This window comes from Dendrobium catenatum, unplaced genomic scaffold, assembly GCF_001605985.2.
Source record: "Dendrobium catenatum unplaced genomic scaffold, ASM160598v2 fragScaff_scaffold_716, whole genome shotgun sequence".
NCBI lineage: Eukaryota > Viridiplantae > Streptophyta > Magnoliopsida > Asparagales > Orchidaceae > Dendrobium > Dendrobium catenatum.
In genome coordinates this window covers 5,173,322-5,189,988 of record NW_021319178.1, presented here as the reverse complement: position 1 = coordinate 5,189,988, position 16,667 = coordinate 5,173,322, and the positions used below count along the sequence as shown (strand labels likewise).

At 36.5% G+C, this 16,667-nt stretch overlaps 3 protein-coding genes across 3 annotated transcripts in view; all 3 read left to right on the top strand.

Moving 5' to 3' along the window:
* Window positions 1-997: 997 nt before the first annotated feature.
* Window positions 998-3,386, top strand: LOC110099500 (expansin-A16). Its single transcript, XM_020826679.2, has 2 exons — window positions 998-1,847; window positions 2,904-3,386. The coding sequence occupies exons 1-2, from the start codon at window positions 1,381-1,383 to the stop codon at window positions 3,211-3,213; spliced, it is 777 nt and encodes a 258-aa protein (XP_020682338.1). The 5' UTR covers window positions 998-1,380; the 3' UTR covers window positions 3,214-3,386.
* Window positions 3,387-7,223: 3,837 nt separating this feature from the next.
* On the top strand, window positions 7,224-8,485 carry LOC110099503 (phylloplanin). The gene is made up of 2 exons (XM_020826683.2): window positions 7,224-7,419; window positions 8,014-8,485. Exons 1-2 carry the CDS (start codon window positions 7,260-7,262, stop codon window positions 8,301-8,303), a joined length of 450 nt encoding a protein of 149 aa, XP_020682342.1. The 5' UTR covers window positions 7,224-7,259; the 3' UTR covers window positions 8,304-8,485.
* A 670-nt stretch (window positions 8,486-9,155) lies between these two features.
* LOC110099502 (cell division protein FtsZ homolog 1, chloroplastic) overlaps window positions 9,156-16,667 on the top strand; it is a 13,074-nt gene continuing 5,562 nt past the window's right edge. The window contains exon 1 of the mRNA XM_020826682.2: window positions 9,156-9,485. Coding sequence (XP_020682341.1) covers window positions 9,237-9,485 — 249 coding nt within the window. The 5' untranslated portion in view covers window positions 9,156-9,236. The remainder of the gene's footprint in view (window positions 9,486-16,667) is intronic.

The following is a 16,667-nucleotide window of genomic DNA, read 5'->3' as shown; positions in this document are numbered from 1 at the left end:
CTACCGTTGCAAATACTCCAGGACGCAACACTTATATTTAATATTATACATTTTGAATAATAATTGAAAAAAAAACTTTAGTAATAAAGACTAAAAAATAAGTAGAGAGGGATAAATTACCTAAAAAATCATCTAATAATTTTTTTTAAAGGGGGCAATTGCTATCAAATCATCTAACATAACTTACATACCAAAATATATTAAATTTCCTAAACTATTATAAAAAAAATTATATCTCAATTATATTGGTCACAATTTATTATGTCAATCACCTCTTAAACAAAGTTTTTTATATTTTATCTTTTCTTCTTCTTCTTACTTCAGCTTAATCGAAGATTGAAATATTTTAGCATTTATTAAAAAAAAAAAAACACATTCATATAAAATTATTATTCTACCCTTCAACACCAAACTAAAATAGAAAAGTATAAATATAAATATAATTTTTACTTAATTATCAATTTTAACTCTATATTTTTCCTACATGTGAAAATAAAAGGATAATTTGGTCATTTAACCCCAAAAAAAAATCATTTGCATTTAATCTCCCACATGGATTGAACATGAATATAGTTATATACTTATATAGGTGCATTTAATTATTTAATTAATTCCTCTCCTCACCACCACGAACTTTTATTACGTCCTCTGATCGGACGTAGCTCTACGTTCGGTCAAAGGATTGTTACTCAATTTTTGCTCGGTATTTGGTCGGTATTGCTAGGTGATGTTTGGTAATAATGAGGAATACCGCTCTATGAAGATCAATACCGAGCAATACCGACCAATACCGAGTTTTTTCTAGAAAAAACTTAGTATTTTTTAGGATTACTCGGTATTGCTCGGTATTACTCTGTATTTTATCTTCATGTAATGATATTTCTCGTTGCTCGGTATTTGGTCGGTATTGCTAGGTATTGTTTGGTAATAATGAGGAATACCACTCTATGAAGATCAATACCGAGCAATACCGACCAATACCGAGTTTTTTCTAGAAAAAACTTAGTATTTTTTAGGATTACTCGGTATTGCTCGGTATTACTCTGTATTTTATCTTCATGTAATAATATTTCTCGTTATTATTGATATTGTTCGGTATTTCTCGTTTTGTACCTACGATCTTAGTGCCGGCCAAATGTAACTGTACACGGACGTAATAAAAGTTGTTCCACCCCCACGGCCCACCACCCATAAGCCTTAAACGCGACCACGCAGAGTCTATGAGAACGTTCAAAAAAAAAAATCAGAAAGCCTGAAGACCGAGCAAAAATCCCACTTTGCCCCCTTTCTCCGCCCTACTCCTCCACTCACACCAATCCCAACACCATATATAACCAAACCATTTTTCCCTCCCTCTCTCCCTCCCTCTCTTCGACCGCCATGGCGACTAACATCGCAGCCATTCTTCTCTTCTCCTTCTATTTCTCCTTAACAACAGGAAGAAGTCTGAATGAGAATCAATGGATCTTAGCCACCGCAACATACACCAGAGGGGGCTCCCAGGCGGGAGGAGGAGCGTGCGGCTACAGCTTGGAAGCAGAGGAGCGGCCGGAATGGATGTGGGAGTTGGGGAGGAAGACGGCGGCGGTGAGCGGCGAGCTATTCCGGCGGGGAGGCGTTTGTGGATCCTGCTTTGAGCTCCGATGCGTCGATCACATACTCTATTGTCTCCGTGGAAGCCCTTCTGTTGTCGTCACCGCCGTCGACTTCTGCGCGCCTAATTACGGCCTCTCTTCCGACGATGGTGGATGGTGTAATTTTCCTCGCCGGCATTTCGACCTTTCTCTTCCGGCGTTTGCTTCTATTGCTCGCGCGGCCGCTGACATTGTCCCTGTTCAGTACAGAAGGTAAGTTTTAACAAGAGGATGATTGATTTTGTATATTGGATACCAATTTGATTTTTAAATATTTGAATGAATCAGAGGAGTTGTTTTAATCAATATTGACTAAAAAACAGATAAAACAAACTGACATTGATGCTTGGGGCCTGTTTGGGATGGCTATAACTTTTTACGAAATGATTGTGAAGTTGTTGTGGGAAAAATTGTATGTAACTTCGTATTGATTTTTTTGTCTTGGAGTAAAAGTTTGAAATGATTAGAAATTATGTGGAATGTGACAATAATTTTTTTTTTTTATATTGAGTTAGTATAATTGGTTTCAAAATGTTTTTTATTGATACAATGTGATATCAATGATAAATTGTGAAGTTCTATTAATATCTTGTGAAGAAATGCCCTACATATATTCAATAGCAAATGGATGTTCATGATAAGATCATTGTGGGGGTGGGAAGGGGGCAAGGAGTCCCCCTCTCGAGTTAAAATTATTTTGAAGCCGTCCAGAGGCGAATCAGAATGCGTCACATCACTTTTTTGTTATGTACCGCGGCTATGTAGCAGGTGATGTGGCGCATTCTGATTCGCCTCCGAACGATCTGGTGTTCGTAAAGAATAATTTCTCCCTCTCGAGAGTGTAGGGGCGAAACCTAAATCCTAATGGCATTCAATATTTGTGATTTATTTTATCAAGAGCATTTTGGATATTTCATTGTATTTTGACATCAATAGATGATATTTAAGCTATTGAGGTTTGAAAGCTCCATGATCATTATCATAGTAAAATATGCAGTGATGAAAATTGAATATAGTCAACAATTAGAAGTTGTATAAAATTATTGATGTGTATGCTCTCAATTGTTCCATATAATTCCCTACAATTTGTACAAACAAAAGGAAGTTCAAATAAAAACACAAGAAAAAACTCATGCACAACCTTCATTTGACAATCTCCCTGAAATTTACAGAAGGTGAGTATCACATTCCATAAAACTAATTTCTTCCATGCTTAATCTCTCATCAATAGTGTTCTAACAAATCTTGCAATAATTGTAATTGTTGCAGAGTGAGGTGCGAGAGAAGTGGGAAGATGAGGTTTACAGTGAGAGGGAGCTCATACTTCTACCAGGTTCTCATCACCAATGTCGGCTTCGACGGGGAGGTTGCCGAGGTGAAAGTGAAGGGAAAGAGCACTGGTTGGATACCAATGGGAAGGAATTGGGGACAAAACTGGCACTGTAATGCAGATTTAAATGGCCAACCACTGTCTTTTGAGGTTACTGGAAGTAGTGGAAGAAGAGTGACTTCTTACAATATTGCTCCTTCCAACTGGAGATTTGGGCAAACCTTTGAAGGGAAGCAGTTTGAAGGTTAGTTATATGAAAGATGGAACTTTTTTTCCTTTTTTTAATGAACTTTTCCTTATTTTCAGAGGCTTAGAAATTACTATGGTTATACTGTTAGGAAAATTTTGGGGGTGAGCCTATAGTTGTTTTGCAAGGAAACTTATAGATGTCAATGAACTGTCTTTAGTAGTATAAATCTGTCTTTTTTCCTCTTGATTTGAAGTTAAAATATGAATTTTCATTATAATTTAGCTTCATGTTTATGAATGATTCAAGAGAAATTATTTTGTACGGAGGCCGGAAGTAGAACGCTGTACAGAGACCAACCAGAATGTGTCACATCAACTGTACTGAGCGCAAGGGTGATGTGGTGCATTTTCGTAGGCCTCTGAACGGCATTCGGCAACCGCACAGAATAATTAATCATGATTCAGAGAATCTGTTTTGGCGGACAATAACCCTGCGATTATTTTGACTCCATAGGATCAAAATCCAAGAGGGAGAGATGTGCTTAGGCACTAATTGTACTATTTAAGATCAGGGAAAAGGTCAAATGATCCTCAGACTATTTGTATGAATTCATTTCGATCATATTTATCTATTTTGATCTTTTGACTTTTTAATTATGATCTAAAAAATATATATTTTGAATTATTTTGGATTACATTCGAGAAGTCAATGGATTATTTTTTTATCAAATTTGATAAGTCAATGAAATAAATCGGATTATTAGATAGTATGTGATTAAAATGGCCCTCATAAATAATCCAAGATCAATTTGATATTATTGCAATGCAAGCAATAGCAATAATATAGCTAGAGATGTGAGGCTTGAAGAGTATGTGCATATGGTGTAAGATGGCATGAATCAATTGCTTGCATTTTTTAATAAAAAATAAATGCATCATAGATCAGCCCCAAAGAAGTTCAAATATGATGATATCCTAAAATTTATTATTAAATATTGTAAAATATATTGATTGAAAATTAATTAATTAATTCTAAATATTAGTTTTTACAGTCAACTCATTCTTAGTTTTTTTTTTCCTCAATTTTTGTTGTTGAATAATTAAATTTTTTTACTAATTATAGGATGATTCTTTATGCTTAATTACCCCTGTAACTCTCTCTAGCAATCATTATAAAAAAATAATTGTGTATTTGTCTTCGGGAAATTCAATGTTCTATGCCCCTTGATGTTTAAAATTAGAGAAATATGTCCGTTATTTTATTTTTTAAAGAAATATTCATAAAAGTTTTATTCGGATTAAAATATTTTTAAATTCATAGAGACACTCTAGCAGCATTCTTATTCACGAATAATTATTATGAAGCAAAATTCCAAAAAGAAGATTTAGGTCTTTGGCTAATGAACCATTGTCATTGAAAGTTATTGATGTTATAAATTTTGTAAAGTTTTTGTCTTCGGCACTATTATATATTTGCTCTCTAAACCCTAAAGCCAGAAGGGCATTAGCCATGAGATGTAATTCCTTTTATTTAATGTAATTCTTGTTATTGCAATTTTATCATTTATTGTGTTTGTCTTATAATTTATTGTTTTATAACTGTTGAGATTGCATTATGTTATGCAATAAATTCAAACTATATGAATATTGTATGAATAATTTTTTGTTCAAACTTTATGTGAACCAAGCCATGTTTGAATATTGATATATATATATATATATATATTTGTTCAAATAAGGTTGATTGCTATTTGACTAAGCTTCAAATAATGTTTGAGTGTAAAGGTTTGTTTGGGATATATTTTTTACTGTTTTTTAAGACAGTTTTTAGTACAAGAATTTCTAATTCAAGATTTTTTTTTTTTACTAAAAAGTTGCTTTAGAAAGAAATAAGAAAGTTGTCTCAAACGAAGCCTAAATCAAAATTTTTTTATTGCATATGGTCTTAACCTCGAAAGATCTTCTTTGAATTGTATTCGATTTAATTTTGGTCCTTAAATGCTTCAAAAGTAGTCGGCAATTTAAAGCGAAGGAATTTTGACTCCGATAGAACTTTTAAGCATTTTTCCGAAGAAGTAAAACAATAAATATATTTCTCTAATTTCTAGCATTATAGGATGCTTAAATTCAAATTTTCATTGTGTTTCTCTTGTGATTGATGGCTCTTCAAGACTATAAACTAATGAAAGGAGAGAGAGAGAGATGGCTTAATAGAAATATTATACTCATCTTTAAATAATTTAAAAAAAAATAAAAAACTATTATGATAAAATTTTAATTATAATGAAATTTTAAATGATTGAATTAGTCAATCAAATTTTATTTTATATTGCTTATATATATAATTGAAGTAAAAAAATGTGATTTTTTTAGAAGAAAAATAAAATTTTATTGGGATAAAAGCCTATATGAATCATTTAGAAATCATTAGATAAGCAACTATGTACATAGGGACCAGCCCAATAGTGCATGCGGAAGAAGCTGCCAAATGACAACATGCATTGGAGCTACAAGTTGTTCTAGCTAGGAGCTCTACTAGCGATTAGGATTTCTTTGCTGGAGTCTCAAATTTGAGAAATTATTCTGTACGGATTCCGGACGGAGAGAACTGTTCAGATTTGATACGCTTTTGTAAAAGGGCGGCAAATATTCAATTATAAATGCATTTTTATTGCACTTGTGCTACCCTTTTGCAAAAGTGCAACAAATATTCAATTATTTAGTAAATATTAAATATTCTCTGCCCTTTTGCAAAAGCGCAACAAAATAGTAGTAAAGCACAATAAATTCGGATGGTTCTCTCTGTCCGGTGTCCACACAAAATAATTAGTCCACAAATTTAAGTAGATGACAATTTTATGGCAAGAAAATGAGAGGAATTTTGATTTAATGTCCCTTAATATTCAAAATTGAGGAAATTAAATTTACTTCTTTTTGTATAAGCAAAGTGTTTATTGAAGTCCGTCACAAACAAATTTGATTTGAATTTGTTCGAATTTGAACTTTGGTTGAGTCAAATTTGAACAAGATTTGAACAATGTTTGATTGAACTTTATTTGAATTATATGATTTTCATTTCTCTACTCCATAAAATATTGCAGGTTTCACCACCATCTTATAGAATTTTTCCTTAAATTTGAGGGGTATTTTCTATCACACAATATGCCCTATACATTCCTCCACTTCAACTATCCAACTTGAATTCTACTAATTATATTATCATCTATTTCACCATCATTTTGAACAATAAACCTAAAAATATCTAAAATAAATACTCTTATTAATAACTTGATCGTCCGAAGTCACAATCCCCTGAATAGATCTACTACTACTAAAATTACACTCCATGTATTCAGTTCTAGATCTACTCAAACAAAAACTATTAGACTCTAAGGTTGACATCCATAATTAAAGTTTACCTTCAACACCCTTTATGATCTTATCAAAAAGAAGAATATCATTAGGAAAAAAGCATACATTTTGTATGCATCTTCAAAAAATTTTCTGCACATAGCAATATATACTAATTAAATTTCAGTAAAATTTCATAATTCCTATTTTCACTTATAAATCAATTTACTCTTATATATATTATGCTCAATTAGTAAAAAAACTAATTATTCTTATTACATATATGCAAAATATCCAAATCCCAAAATTTTCTACACAATTATGCCAATTGGGACCAGCCCAGTTACAATGACATGAGCACTAAAGCTTGATCTAACTAGCTAGCGAGGAGGCTCTCCAACGCCAACTTGCTAGCAAATCAATATTCTCTCCTCCATGAGAGATCCTTTTTATCCTTCAAATCCTCAAGTGGAATCCATCGAGAGGACTATATGAGGCTGGAAATGAGAGTAGGAGTCCTTTCAAAGAGGAATTATTGTGTGCGGAATCCGAATGCATTCGGAGACGAATCCGGATGCGCCACTTCATCGGATGCACTATGCCCCGGTAACGTGGCATGCCCGAATTCATCTTCGAACACGTTCGGATTCCGCACACAATACTTTCTATCTTTCAAGAGCCTATAAATTCACATAAATGTTTCACAGAAAGGCAAGAAGCCAAAGACTTAGTAGCAAGAGCAAAGAATAGTACTAATGGCCTCTAATAAGTATCTTCTCCTTGCTGCCATTCTCATTTCTGTTATGGCCTCACAAACAGCAACAGCTCAGCTTCTTGGGCTTGGGCAGGTGCACATTAATGGCACAGTTCACTGCAGTGTCAGCATTCCCACTGCCATCACACCTGTGTTTCCAAGTAAGTTTCAGTTTGCCTGAAATAATTATTGAGAATTATTTGTATTGAGTAAATTTATTCTACTGAGTGGCTTTACGTTTAGAGATATGATACTAAATGAGCATATATGTGAAAAGATTGGAGTAGCTCCAGCCGAAGATAAGATTAGAGAGAGTCGCCTTAGATGGGTTGGTCACATAAAACGGAGGCCTTCCGACGACTGGTCAGAAATGTTGAGGTATTAGAATTAACTTATGTTAAGAAAGGTAGAGGTAGACCTAAAAAAATTTGGTTAGAAAATATTAGAAATGAACTTTCTATATTATATTTAGACAAGAATTTGACTTTTAACATGACACAATGGAGAAAATGCGCCACGTCACCCCAAAAGTGTACCGCACTCGGTACCGAGCGCTGGTACAACTCGGTACCAAGCGGTACCTGCAGACAGTTTTCCCGTCCGATGTCGGCACAGAATAATCTCTCCACGTATGGGGACAAAAGCTTGATGTTGTGCTGTATTAAATTTATTGTACTGAGATAATGACTTTTTCTGAAGTATTAGAGGTGTTCATCAAATCAAACAAAACTAAGTGCTATTATCCTCCCATGCAGATGCTCTAATGGCGCTCCAATGCGGGAGCAGTGTGATCTCTACAACAACTACAAACACCAATGGAGTTTTTGACTTCTCACTTAATCTCTTATCTTCTCTCTTTTCAACTCTTCTGAATGACTGTAAGCTTATAGTGAACACACCTCTCTCCACCTGCGACTCCTCACTGCCTTCCATTGGATTCCTTCAATCACCTCTGCAGCTTCTGTCGCCTGCAAGTGGTTTACTTGGTGGGATATTAAGTGGATTTCTCCAACTGATTCCTTCTGGATTTTCTCTTATTAACTAATTACATGCAATAACAGTGATTGATGTGGCTGTAATCTGTATTGTCTTATAGTTATATATGACTGTTATAAGTAGCTGTGAGAGCTCAATATTTAAGAATAAAGTGTATGTATCTGTGGGTGTTTAATGTGTTAATGAAGTTTTAGTAAGTGTTTTAATGGTTAAGCCGACTTACATTTTATATATTGTTGCCTTACAGGTTTTGTTGCAGATGCAGAGCTCATCCAATTCTTAGCTGCTCTATGGAAAGAAAATTAGTGCCAATTTATATATGTATGTGCATATTTATTATACTTTTTAATAAACTATTTTGAATACTTTCATATAAATAGTAATTTAATTTAAATCTTAATCAAAATGGGTATTCAGACCAGGTTCCGGTCGAACTCAGAATTGACCCTAGTATGATTCAGCTAACTCGAATCCGGTTTTGATCCGATTTAGTAAATAGGTCATAAAGCTAGATCTAAAACCGATCAGTGCGGGTTAACGGGTTGACTAGACCTAACCCGCTTGGTAGCATGTCCGCAGGCAGGCGGGACTCGAGAGCGAACCTCGATAGCAAGGGCAGGCATGGGGGCAGCACAAGCACAGGTGAGAGCACCGAAGCTTGAGTGTGAGCGAGCTGGGGGTCGTGTACGTGCAGATGCAACCCAAGTCAATTCCAAGTTGATTTCAGGTCAATCAAAATCTGAAATTTATTGAGTTGGGTTCGAGTCAGATTTTGGGTCGCATCAAGTATTGATACTTCTAAAATGAACCAAATATATATATATATATAATTTTGTTTATTTTATCACCATTTCTTAAGAAGCGGCAAATTTTAACTTATTCACAAATGAGAAATAATTAAAAAAAAATCCCTAAACCCCTACAAAAACCTAAAAACAAAGCCTCCGGCTCGAAATCGTCGCTCCTTGAAGCTCCAGCGGCCATGGCTTCCTCCCTCCACCCTGCTAATGCCTTCCACCTTATCTCTTCCACTTCTTCCTCCTCTCCAAAGCTCTTCTACCCATGGATCTCTTTTCCATGTAGCCACTGGAAGAGTTGTCATCGTCGAGGTCATTCTACAGTGCGGTGCTCCTTCTCCTTAGACCCCGTCGAGTCTGCGAAAATCAAAGTGGTGGGCGTTGGAGGAGGCGGGAACAATGCTGTCAATCGTATGATTGGAAGCGGGTTGCAGGTTTGCAACTTTCATGGGTTGTTCTTATTCCTTGCTGGCTTTATTTCGAGTAGAAAGTGTATTTGAGAAGGTTTTATTGCATTTATGGAAATTAAAGTAGAATTATCGCAGCAATATCTGTGCTTGAGCTTATACTTCCGGTATCTTGTCATTTTCATTGTACAAATCTCTTCTAAGATGCACTTCAAATCTGCCGGATTGGTTTGTCTTTTAGTGAAATTTCAGGTATGTCCTTGGCAATGCTTCGTACAACATTTGCTATATGTTGTAATTTGTTGCAATGCGTGGCTAAGAAAATGAACATGTGGTCAATGTGAATATGGCCTTGTTTATTTTTCGGAATATTTAGTAGGATGTAGGATAAGAATTGGCGGCGATGGGAAATTCTATTATCTTTGGTGGGCTGCTTGTTATCGAGAGTAAGATTGCTAGCGGTGACCCGTTGAAGAGAGTATGATTCGGCTAAATGCTTCACTTTGATGAAAACCTACTATTTAATTAAAAAAAATGTCACCATGAATGAAAATATCTTGTTTATAATTCTAGTTTTAAGATGTCCTTTAATGTGAAAATCATCATGAACTTTGCAACACCTATATTAGATTATATCATCATCTTCGTTGTCATCAGCATTGTCCCTACTATTTGAGGTCAACTTTGTGAACCCTCGCTATTCTTTCATTCCAATTGAGCGCTGCCCATGACTATGAAATTATTATTTACAGATTATTTTGAACAAGTTCTATCAATGTTGTAGTAGATCTGCTCCTCCTTATTTCTTCTATGTTATTAAAATTTATAATTCTCGATAATTTACATTTTTATTTTTATTTTTTATATCCATAATAATTCCTCTCCTAGCCCATCTTACTATGAATTATATGCCCCTTTAAATCACCTCTAATGATTTTCCTTTCTTCCTCAAGTATAAACTACAGTAGTTCATTCATCTCTTTTCAATATTAGCTTTTTAAAATTTTATCCAAATTGAGGAAAGTATGCACTAACTACGCAGGTGATGTCCTCGTTGATAATTATCTTAATAACATTCAGCCTACTAATAATTCGGTCATGTAAAAAATTCTATCTTTTCACTCTCTATCCATTACTATCCTAACCCCATTCCTATTCCTAACATTTCCAAGATATAATAATTTAAAACATTTTTTAATTCCTTGGATATTTCTTATTTCCATTTAGTTAATTGCAAACAAGCAATATTTATTATTCTTCTAACTTATTGATGGAGATTAGAACTGTGCAACTTATTGAAGTTTAGAAATGTGCATAATTTTTAAATGGAGTGCTGATTCAATTTGATTTGGTTTTATGGTGTTATATTTATTATAGCAATAAGACAAACTTCCTATTAATTAAAAATACTATAGCTATCTATGTACCGCCTACCTCTTTATGCTCTATATATAGGAGCCTATGTACCTTACCTGAGATATGCAATATTATTTTTTGTCTATGTACTCTGTCTTTTGTTTTTTTTTGTCTCGGCTCTGTTTCATAGAGTTTCCACATGGTATCAAATACGTCTCTCTGATCTTGGGTATCGATGGCTTCCTCGTCTCTCTCTCAGCTTAGCGAACAAATGGAGACGACGACTGCTACTTCGTCGGCGATCTCCTCGTCCCTCAAGTTTGTTCTTTCTAACCTCAAACATATCGTTCAAAATCCTCTCTCTCCCGACAACTACCAGCTCTGGCGCTTGCAAATCTTCAAGATCTGTCGGGCAAATGGATTCGAATCATTTCTTGATCCCAAAACTCCCATCCCAAAACTCCCATGCCATATCAGCTCCTCACCAAAGCCTTCGTAGCGGACTCTTCAGAACAATACACTGACTGGTACCTCGACTCCGGCGCATCGTCACACATGACAAAGTCGCTGGACAATCTCTCCATCTCAACGCCATACAACGGCACTGACGGTATCATCATTGGCGACGGGAGCTCGGTTAGCATTGAAAATTTTGGCAGGGGATTGCTACCGACTCCCTCTCGTAAGCTAACCCTGTCTCAAATCTTACATTCTCCTGTTCTTAAATATAATTTACTTTCCATCTCAAAACTAACCAAGGACAATAATATTTCAATCACATTTGATCCACATAGTTTTCTTTTTAAGGATCTGCTCGGGGACCATGTCGTGACGGGCTCTACCCGATCCAGCCCTCTGCCACTTCCAACACCAACTGCACGCTCCATACTTCAACCAAGAAGCTGATCCCGTGGCACCACAGATTGGGCCTTCCTAATTCAAGAACCCTTACTACTATAGCATCTTGTAATTCTCATCTGCATATAGACAATCATAAGTTCTCTTGTCAGGCCTGTAATAACTCCAAGAGCCATAAACTTGGATTTGAATTATCTTCTAATAGACAAAATTCTGCTCTTGCTCTAATTCATTCTGACGTGTGGGGTCTTGCTCCTGTTGCTTCAAACACAGGAAACCTATACTACGTTATATTCGTTGTCGACTACTCGAGATTCACCTGGCTCTTTCCTATGCGTTTCAAATCCGAAGTTTTCACCATTTTTACAAACTTTAAAACTAACATTGAAAAATTAACTTCGCACACGATCAAATACATTCGCACTGACGGTGGCGGCGAGTATTCTAGCAATTCTTTCACTCAATTTCTCACTCAGCATGGCATTACCCACCAAAAATCTTGTCCCTATACGCCTGAACAAAATAAGGTCGCCGAAAGAAAACATCGGCACCTCATAGAAACTACTCGAACTCTCCTCAATACTGCTAACATCCCCTACACTTTCTGGCCAGATGCCATTCTAACTTCCACCTATCTTATAAATTGGATGTCGTCTCCCAACTCTAGCAACCTATCTCCATTCGAACTTCTGTTTAAAATGAAACCGGACTATGCTTATCTTAGAACCTTCAGCTGCGCTTGCTTCCCTCATATTCCACCTCAATTTCGGAACAAATTTCAACCCAAGGCTTCTACGTGCGTCTTCCTGGGATATTCTCAAATGCAATGCACAAAGGGTACAAATGCTTGGATCTCCACACCAACAAACTTATTATATCTAGGCATGTTAACTTTGATGAGACTACGTTTCCTTTTGCTCAAATCAAATCGGCTGCACAACAACAACATTATGACAACTCCTCTCTGTTTCTAACTCCTATTTCCACCCTTCAGCCCTCCAACACATTAACTAACTCCCATCTCACCCCTCATACGCAGCCTCCTATGCAAAATAGTTCCATCTCCACGGATGCTCCTTATCTCCTCCAGCATACCGCAGCATCCCTTATTCCATCCTCATACGTTCCCAACTCAACGGCCCATTCACCCCATGCAGACCAGACACAAAACCATCTCTCTAAAACCTAGGATTCGTCTAAATCTGCTTCTTCAACAGTATAACTCTCTTTCTCGGACTGATCCCACTTCCTATCAAGAAGCAAACAAACACTCTGAATGGCGTAATGCTATGGGCTCCGAATTTTTTGCTTTACAGCAACAGGGCACTTGGAGCTTGGTCCCTCAACCGGTTGACAAATCTATATTAGGTTGCAAATGGACATATCGCACCAAATTCCACGCAAATGGCTCGATTGCCAAATATAAGGCCCACCTAGTTGCTCAAGGAAACAACCAAGAGTACGGTTTGGACTACACAGAAATGTTTAATCCGGTAGCCAAATTACCTATGATCCGTATACTATTGACTATAGCTCTCCATAACAACTAGTCGGTTCAACAACTTGATATTGAAAACGCCTTCCTCCATGGAACTCTCACCGAAACTGTGAATATGTGACAATCGAAAGGATTTGAGGATGCCACACATCCAAATTATGTCTGCCTCCTTCACAAAGCAATTTATGGGCTTAAACAGGCGCCCAGGCAATGGTACAATACCTTCACCACATATCTGGAATTCATTGGCTTCAACCACAATACATCTGATCCATCACATGATTCTCCGTCATAAAGATAAATTTTCCTATTAATCTATGTAGACGATATACTCATTACTGGCAACAATCCCGAAGCAATCTGTAAGGTCCTTCAACAGCTCGGTACTAAGTTCGCCATGAAACAACTTGGGGAAGTACGCTCATTCCTTGGCATTAAAATAGATCATATTGATAACTCATATTTTTTATCTCAACCGCAATACACTAAATCTATTTTGGCTTTGGCTCAGCTCACCAACTGCAATTCTTTGTCCAATCCCACATGTACTAAGCTCCCGCCAGATTTTCTTCTAGAACCCGTCATCTCAGATCCGCACACTTACAGAAAGCTCACAGGTTCATTATAATACTTGACGCTAACTCGACCAGATATCGCATATAGCGTCAACTTTCTATCCCAACACATGCATCATCCAATGCCTCGACACATCTATATGCTCAAACGGCTTCTCCGCTACCTCCAAGGTACGATTGACTTCGGAATACCAGTTACGAAATCTAATCTATGTCTCACTTTCTTTTTAGATGCTGATTGGGTGGGTGATCCCATCTCGAGAAAATCCACTTCTGGATACTGCTCATTTCTTGGAGACAATCTAATATCCTTGACGGTCAAAAAGCAAACCACGGTCGCGCGATCATCCACCGAATCTGAGTATAGTGCCCTTGCAGCTCTCACCGCGGACATTCTATGACTTCGTCGGATCCTTGCAGATTTCGGCATCAACCAACACCAACCAACCAACCTACACTGTGACAACACGTCTGCTATAGCTCTCGCAAATAATCCGGTGTTCCATGCTCGTACGAAGCATATTGAGATAGATCACTGATTCGTCCGAGATCACATCCAACATAACTCAATCAAGTTACTTCCGATCAGTACCATTGATCAAGTAGCGGACATTCTTACCAAACCCCTATCCACACCTAGATTTCACAAACTCCGACTCAAACTGACAGTCCAATCCGGATCATCAGTTTGCAGGGGCATATTAGAGCAACAAGACAAACCTCCTAGTAATTAAAAGTCCTATTGCTATCTATGTACCGCCTACCTCTTTATGCTCTATATATAGGAGCCTATGTACCTTACCTGAGATATGCAATATTAATTTCTGTCTGTGTACTCTGTCTTTTATTTTTCTTGTCTCGGCTTTGTTTCACAGAGTTTCCACAATATTTAGACTTATAATGGTTTATTTCATCCTTATCTGAGCTTCTAGCTTTTTGTAACAAGTTTTATAGTTTCATTCTCATTCTCTCAAACTTTGAAAGCTATGAGCATCTTAGGCTTTGTTTGGGAAAATTTTTTACTACTTTCTAGTATAAAACTTTCTTAAAAGCAACAAAAAGCAGTGGCCAAAAGCTATAAAAAATGAAACGTTAGTGTGTTTGTTATAATTTTTTGGTTCTAGCTATTACTCAGTTTTTGTATGTTTGTGTATATGATGTTGTCAAACAAACCGTTTCGTTTGTTATATTACATTAGTTAGCAGCAACTCAATCAAGTGTTTTGTGTTTCTGTTTTATGGTGAAGGCCTATTTATGATTTTTCTATTGTCTGGCAACACTGAAAGGCACTCCTAGGAACTATGAATCTGCAACAGATAACCCTTTATCATTACCAAGAACACTGTTGTTTTTTGCTGTGGTGTTATGGTGAAGGCCTATTTGCATGATTCACGAATGCACAATGCACTTGTATATTTCTCCCTATACTTGCATGATGTGCTTGCACGTTTTTTGATCCACCTAAGCGATGCACTTGCATATTTGCGTGATATTCGGTGCACTTGCACAATGCATTTGTAGGCTCATCGGTACATTTGCAACATACAAATTCATAAACATTTGAACAAACTTGCTTCTATTGATTCGACATTTCGTGCTTACTTTGTCAAAATAGTTGTGTGACTCGTGACACAATTGTGCTCCACTTTTTTCTCGAAAAATTTTCATCACAATTGTGCATTTGTGGGCTCCGAAAATTCGGCCCCGGCCTCCACTCGCTTTTCTTTATTCGGCGAGGGAGTTTTAACGAACTAAGTTCCGAGGTAAATTTTGGAAGGCGCTCTTAGGATGTACGGATTATTCACGGGATGTGTATGAGCTCCCTTTTTTGCTATTAGAATTAATACTTGCTTCATTTAAATTACTCATGCACCCAAGATGTGCAATAGGTTTGATGGTTGTCTTGTCTGGAAACCTTTCATGTGATTGCAACTGTTTCAGATGTGTGAAGGTCTGATGTGGTAATTATTCACGTGAATGTGCTAATATTGGAGTGTGCTCATGATTTAGCATTTTAAGTGTATTAGTTTGCTCGCATGTTGTCTGCTTGTGTGTTTCGCCAATTCAATTTCAAGTGTCATGTGTTGGAATTCCTCACTTTTTTGTGACTTGAGTTTCGTTCAGGTGGGCCTCACAAGAGGTTCCTCTTTCTATCTACAAATAGGAGCTCATTTGAGTTCATTTTCATTTTAAGTTTAGCTCGCCATGTACTTTTTTTAAGGTTCAAGAGCGTTCTTAGTAGCGAGAGGGAGGTCTTTTGCCAAGTTTGTAAGCTCAATATTATTCTTTATTTTTTCATTAGCATTTAATTATTTTTGTGATTCCAGATTTAGCTTAACTACATTTACTTTTCAATTTATGTTATAATATTGTCTTATTTGGGTCCACTGTTGCTATAAAATTCAATAACCTTATGGCATCTCTCCCACATAGGGTTTTTTTAGAGTACTAAGTCTTCCCACTATGCTTAAAAAGGTGTGTATGCTTGGTGTCGTGAAACACTGCGATTGGGGGGTTCTTCTATTCTACCACGTTTAAAAAAAGTGCACATAGGTATCATGTCCTCTTCTAAATTTATATTATTTCCCGAATGCATCTAGAAAGATGCGCACTGATGCTTATATTTGAATTTTCCCTGTTGTACTGAAAAAGGAGTGCTCAGGGTTCTTCTCTCCACTCTAAGAAAAGCACTTACAGATTTTCCTCGTTGCCACAAATGCTTCGCATTTGGGCTATTTAGAGAATTTTAAAGATTTACAAATGTATACATTAGCTCATGCAGCATGGATGACAATGACAGGGTGAGATTGATGCGGACATCGGCACGAAAATCTAGCGCATCTATCACAGGAGGCGTCGTAAATCGACGGCTCTGATTTAAGTGTCATTCATGAATTATTTTCTGCATTTTAGTTTCTATTC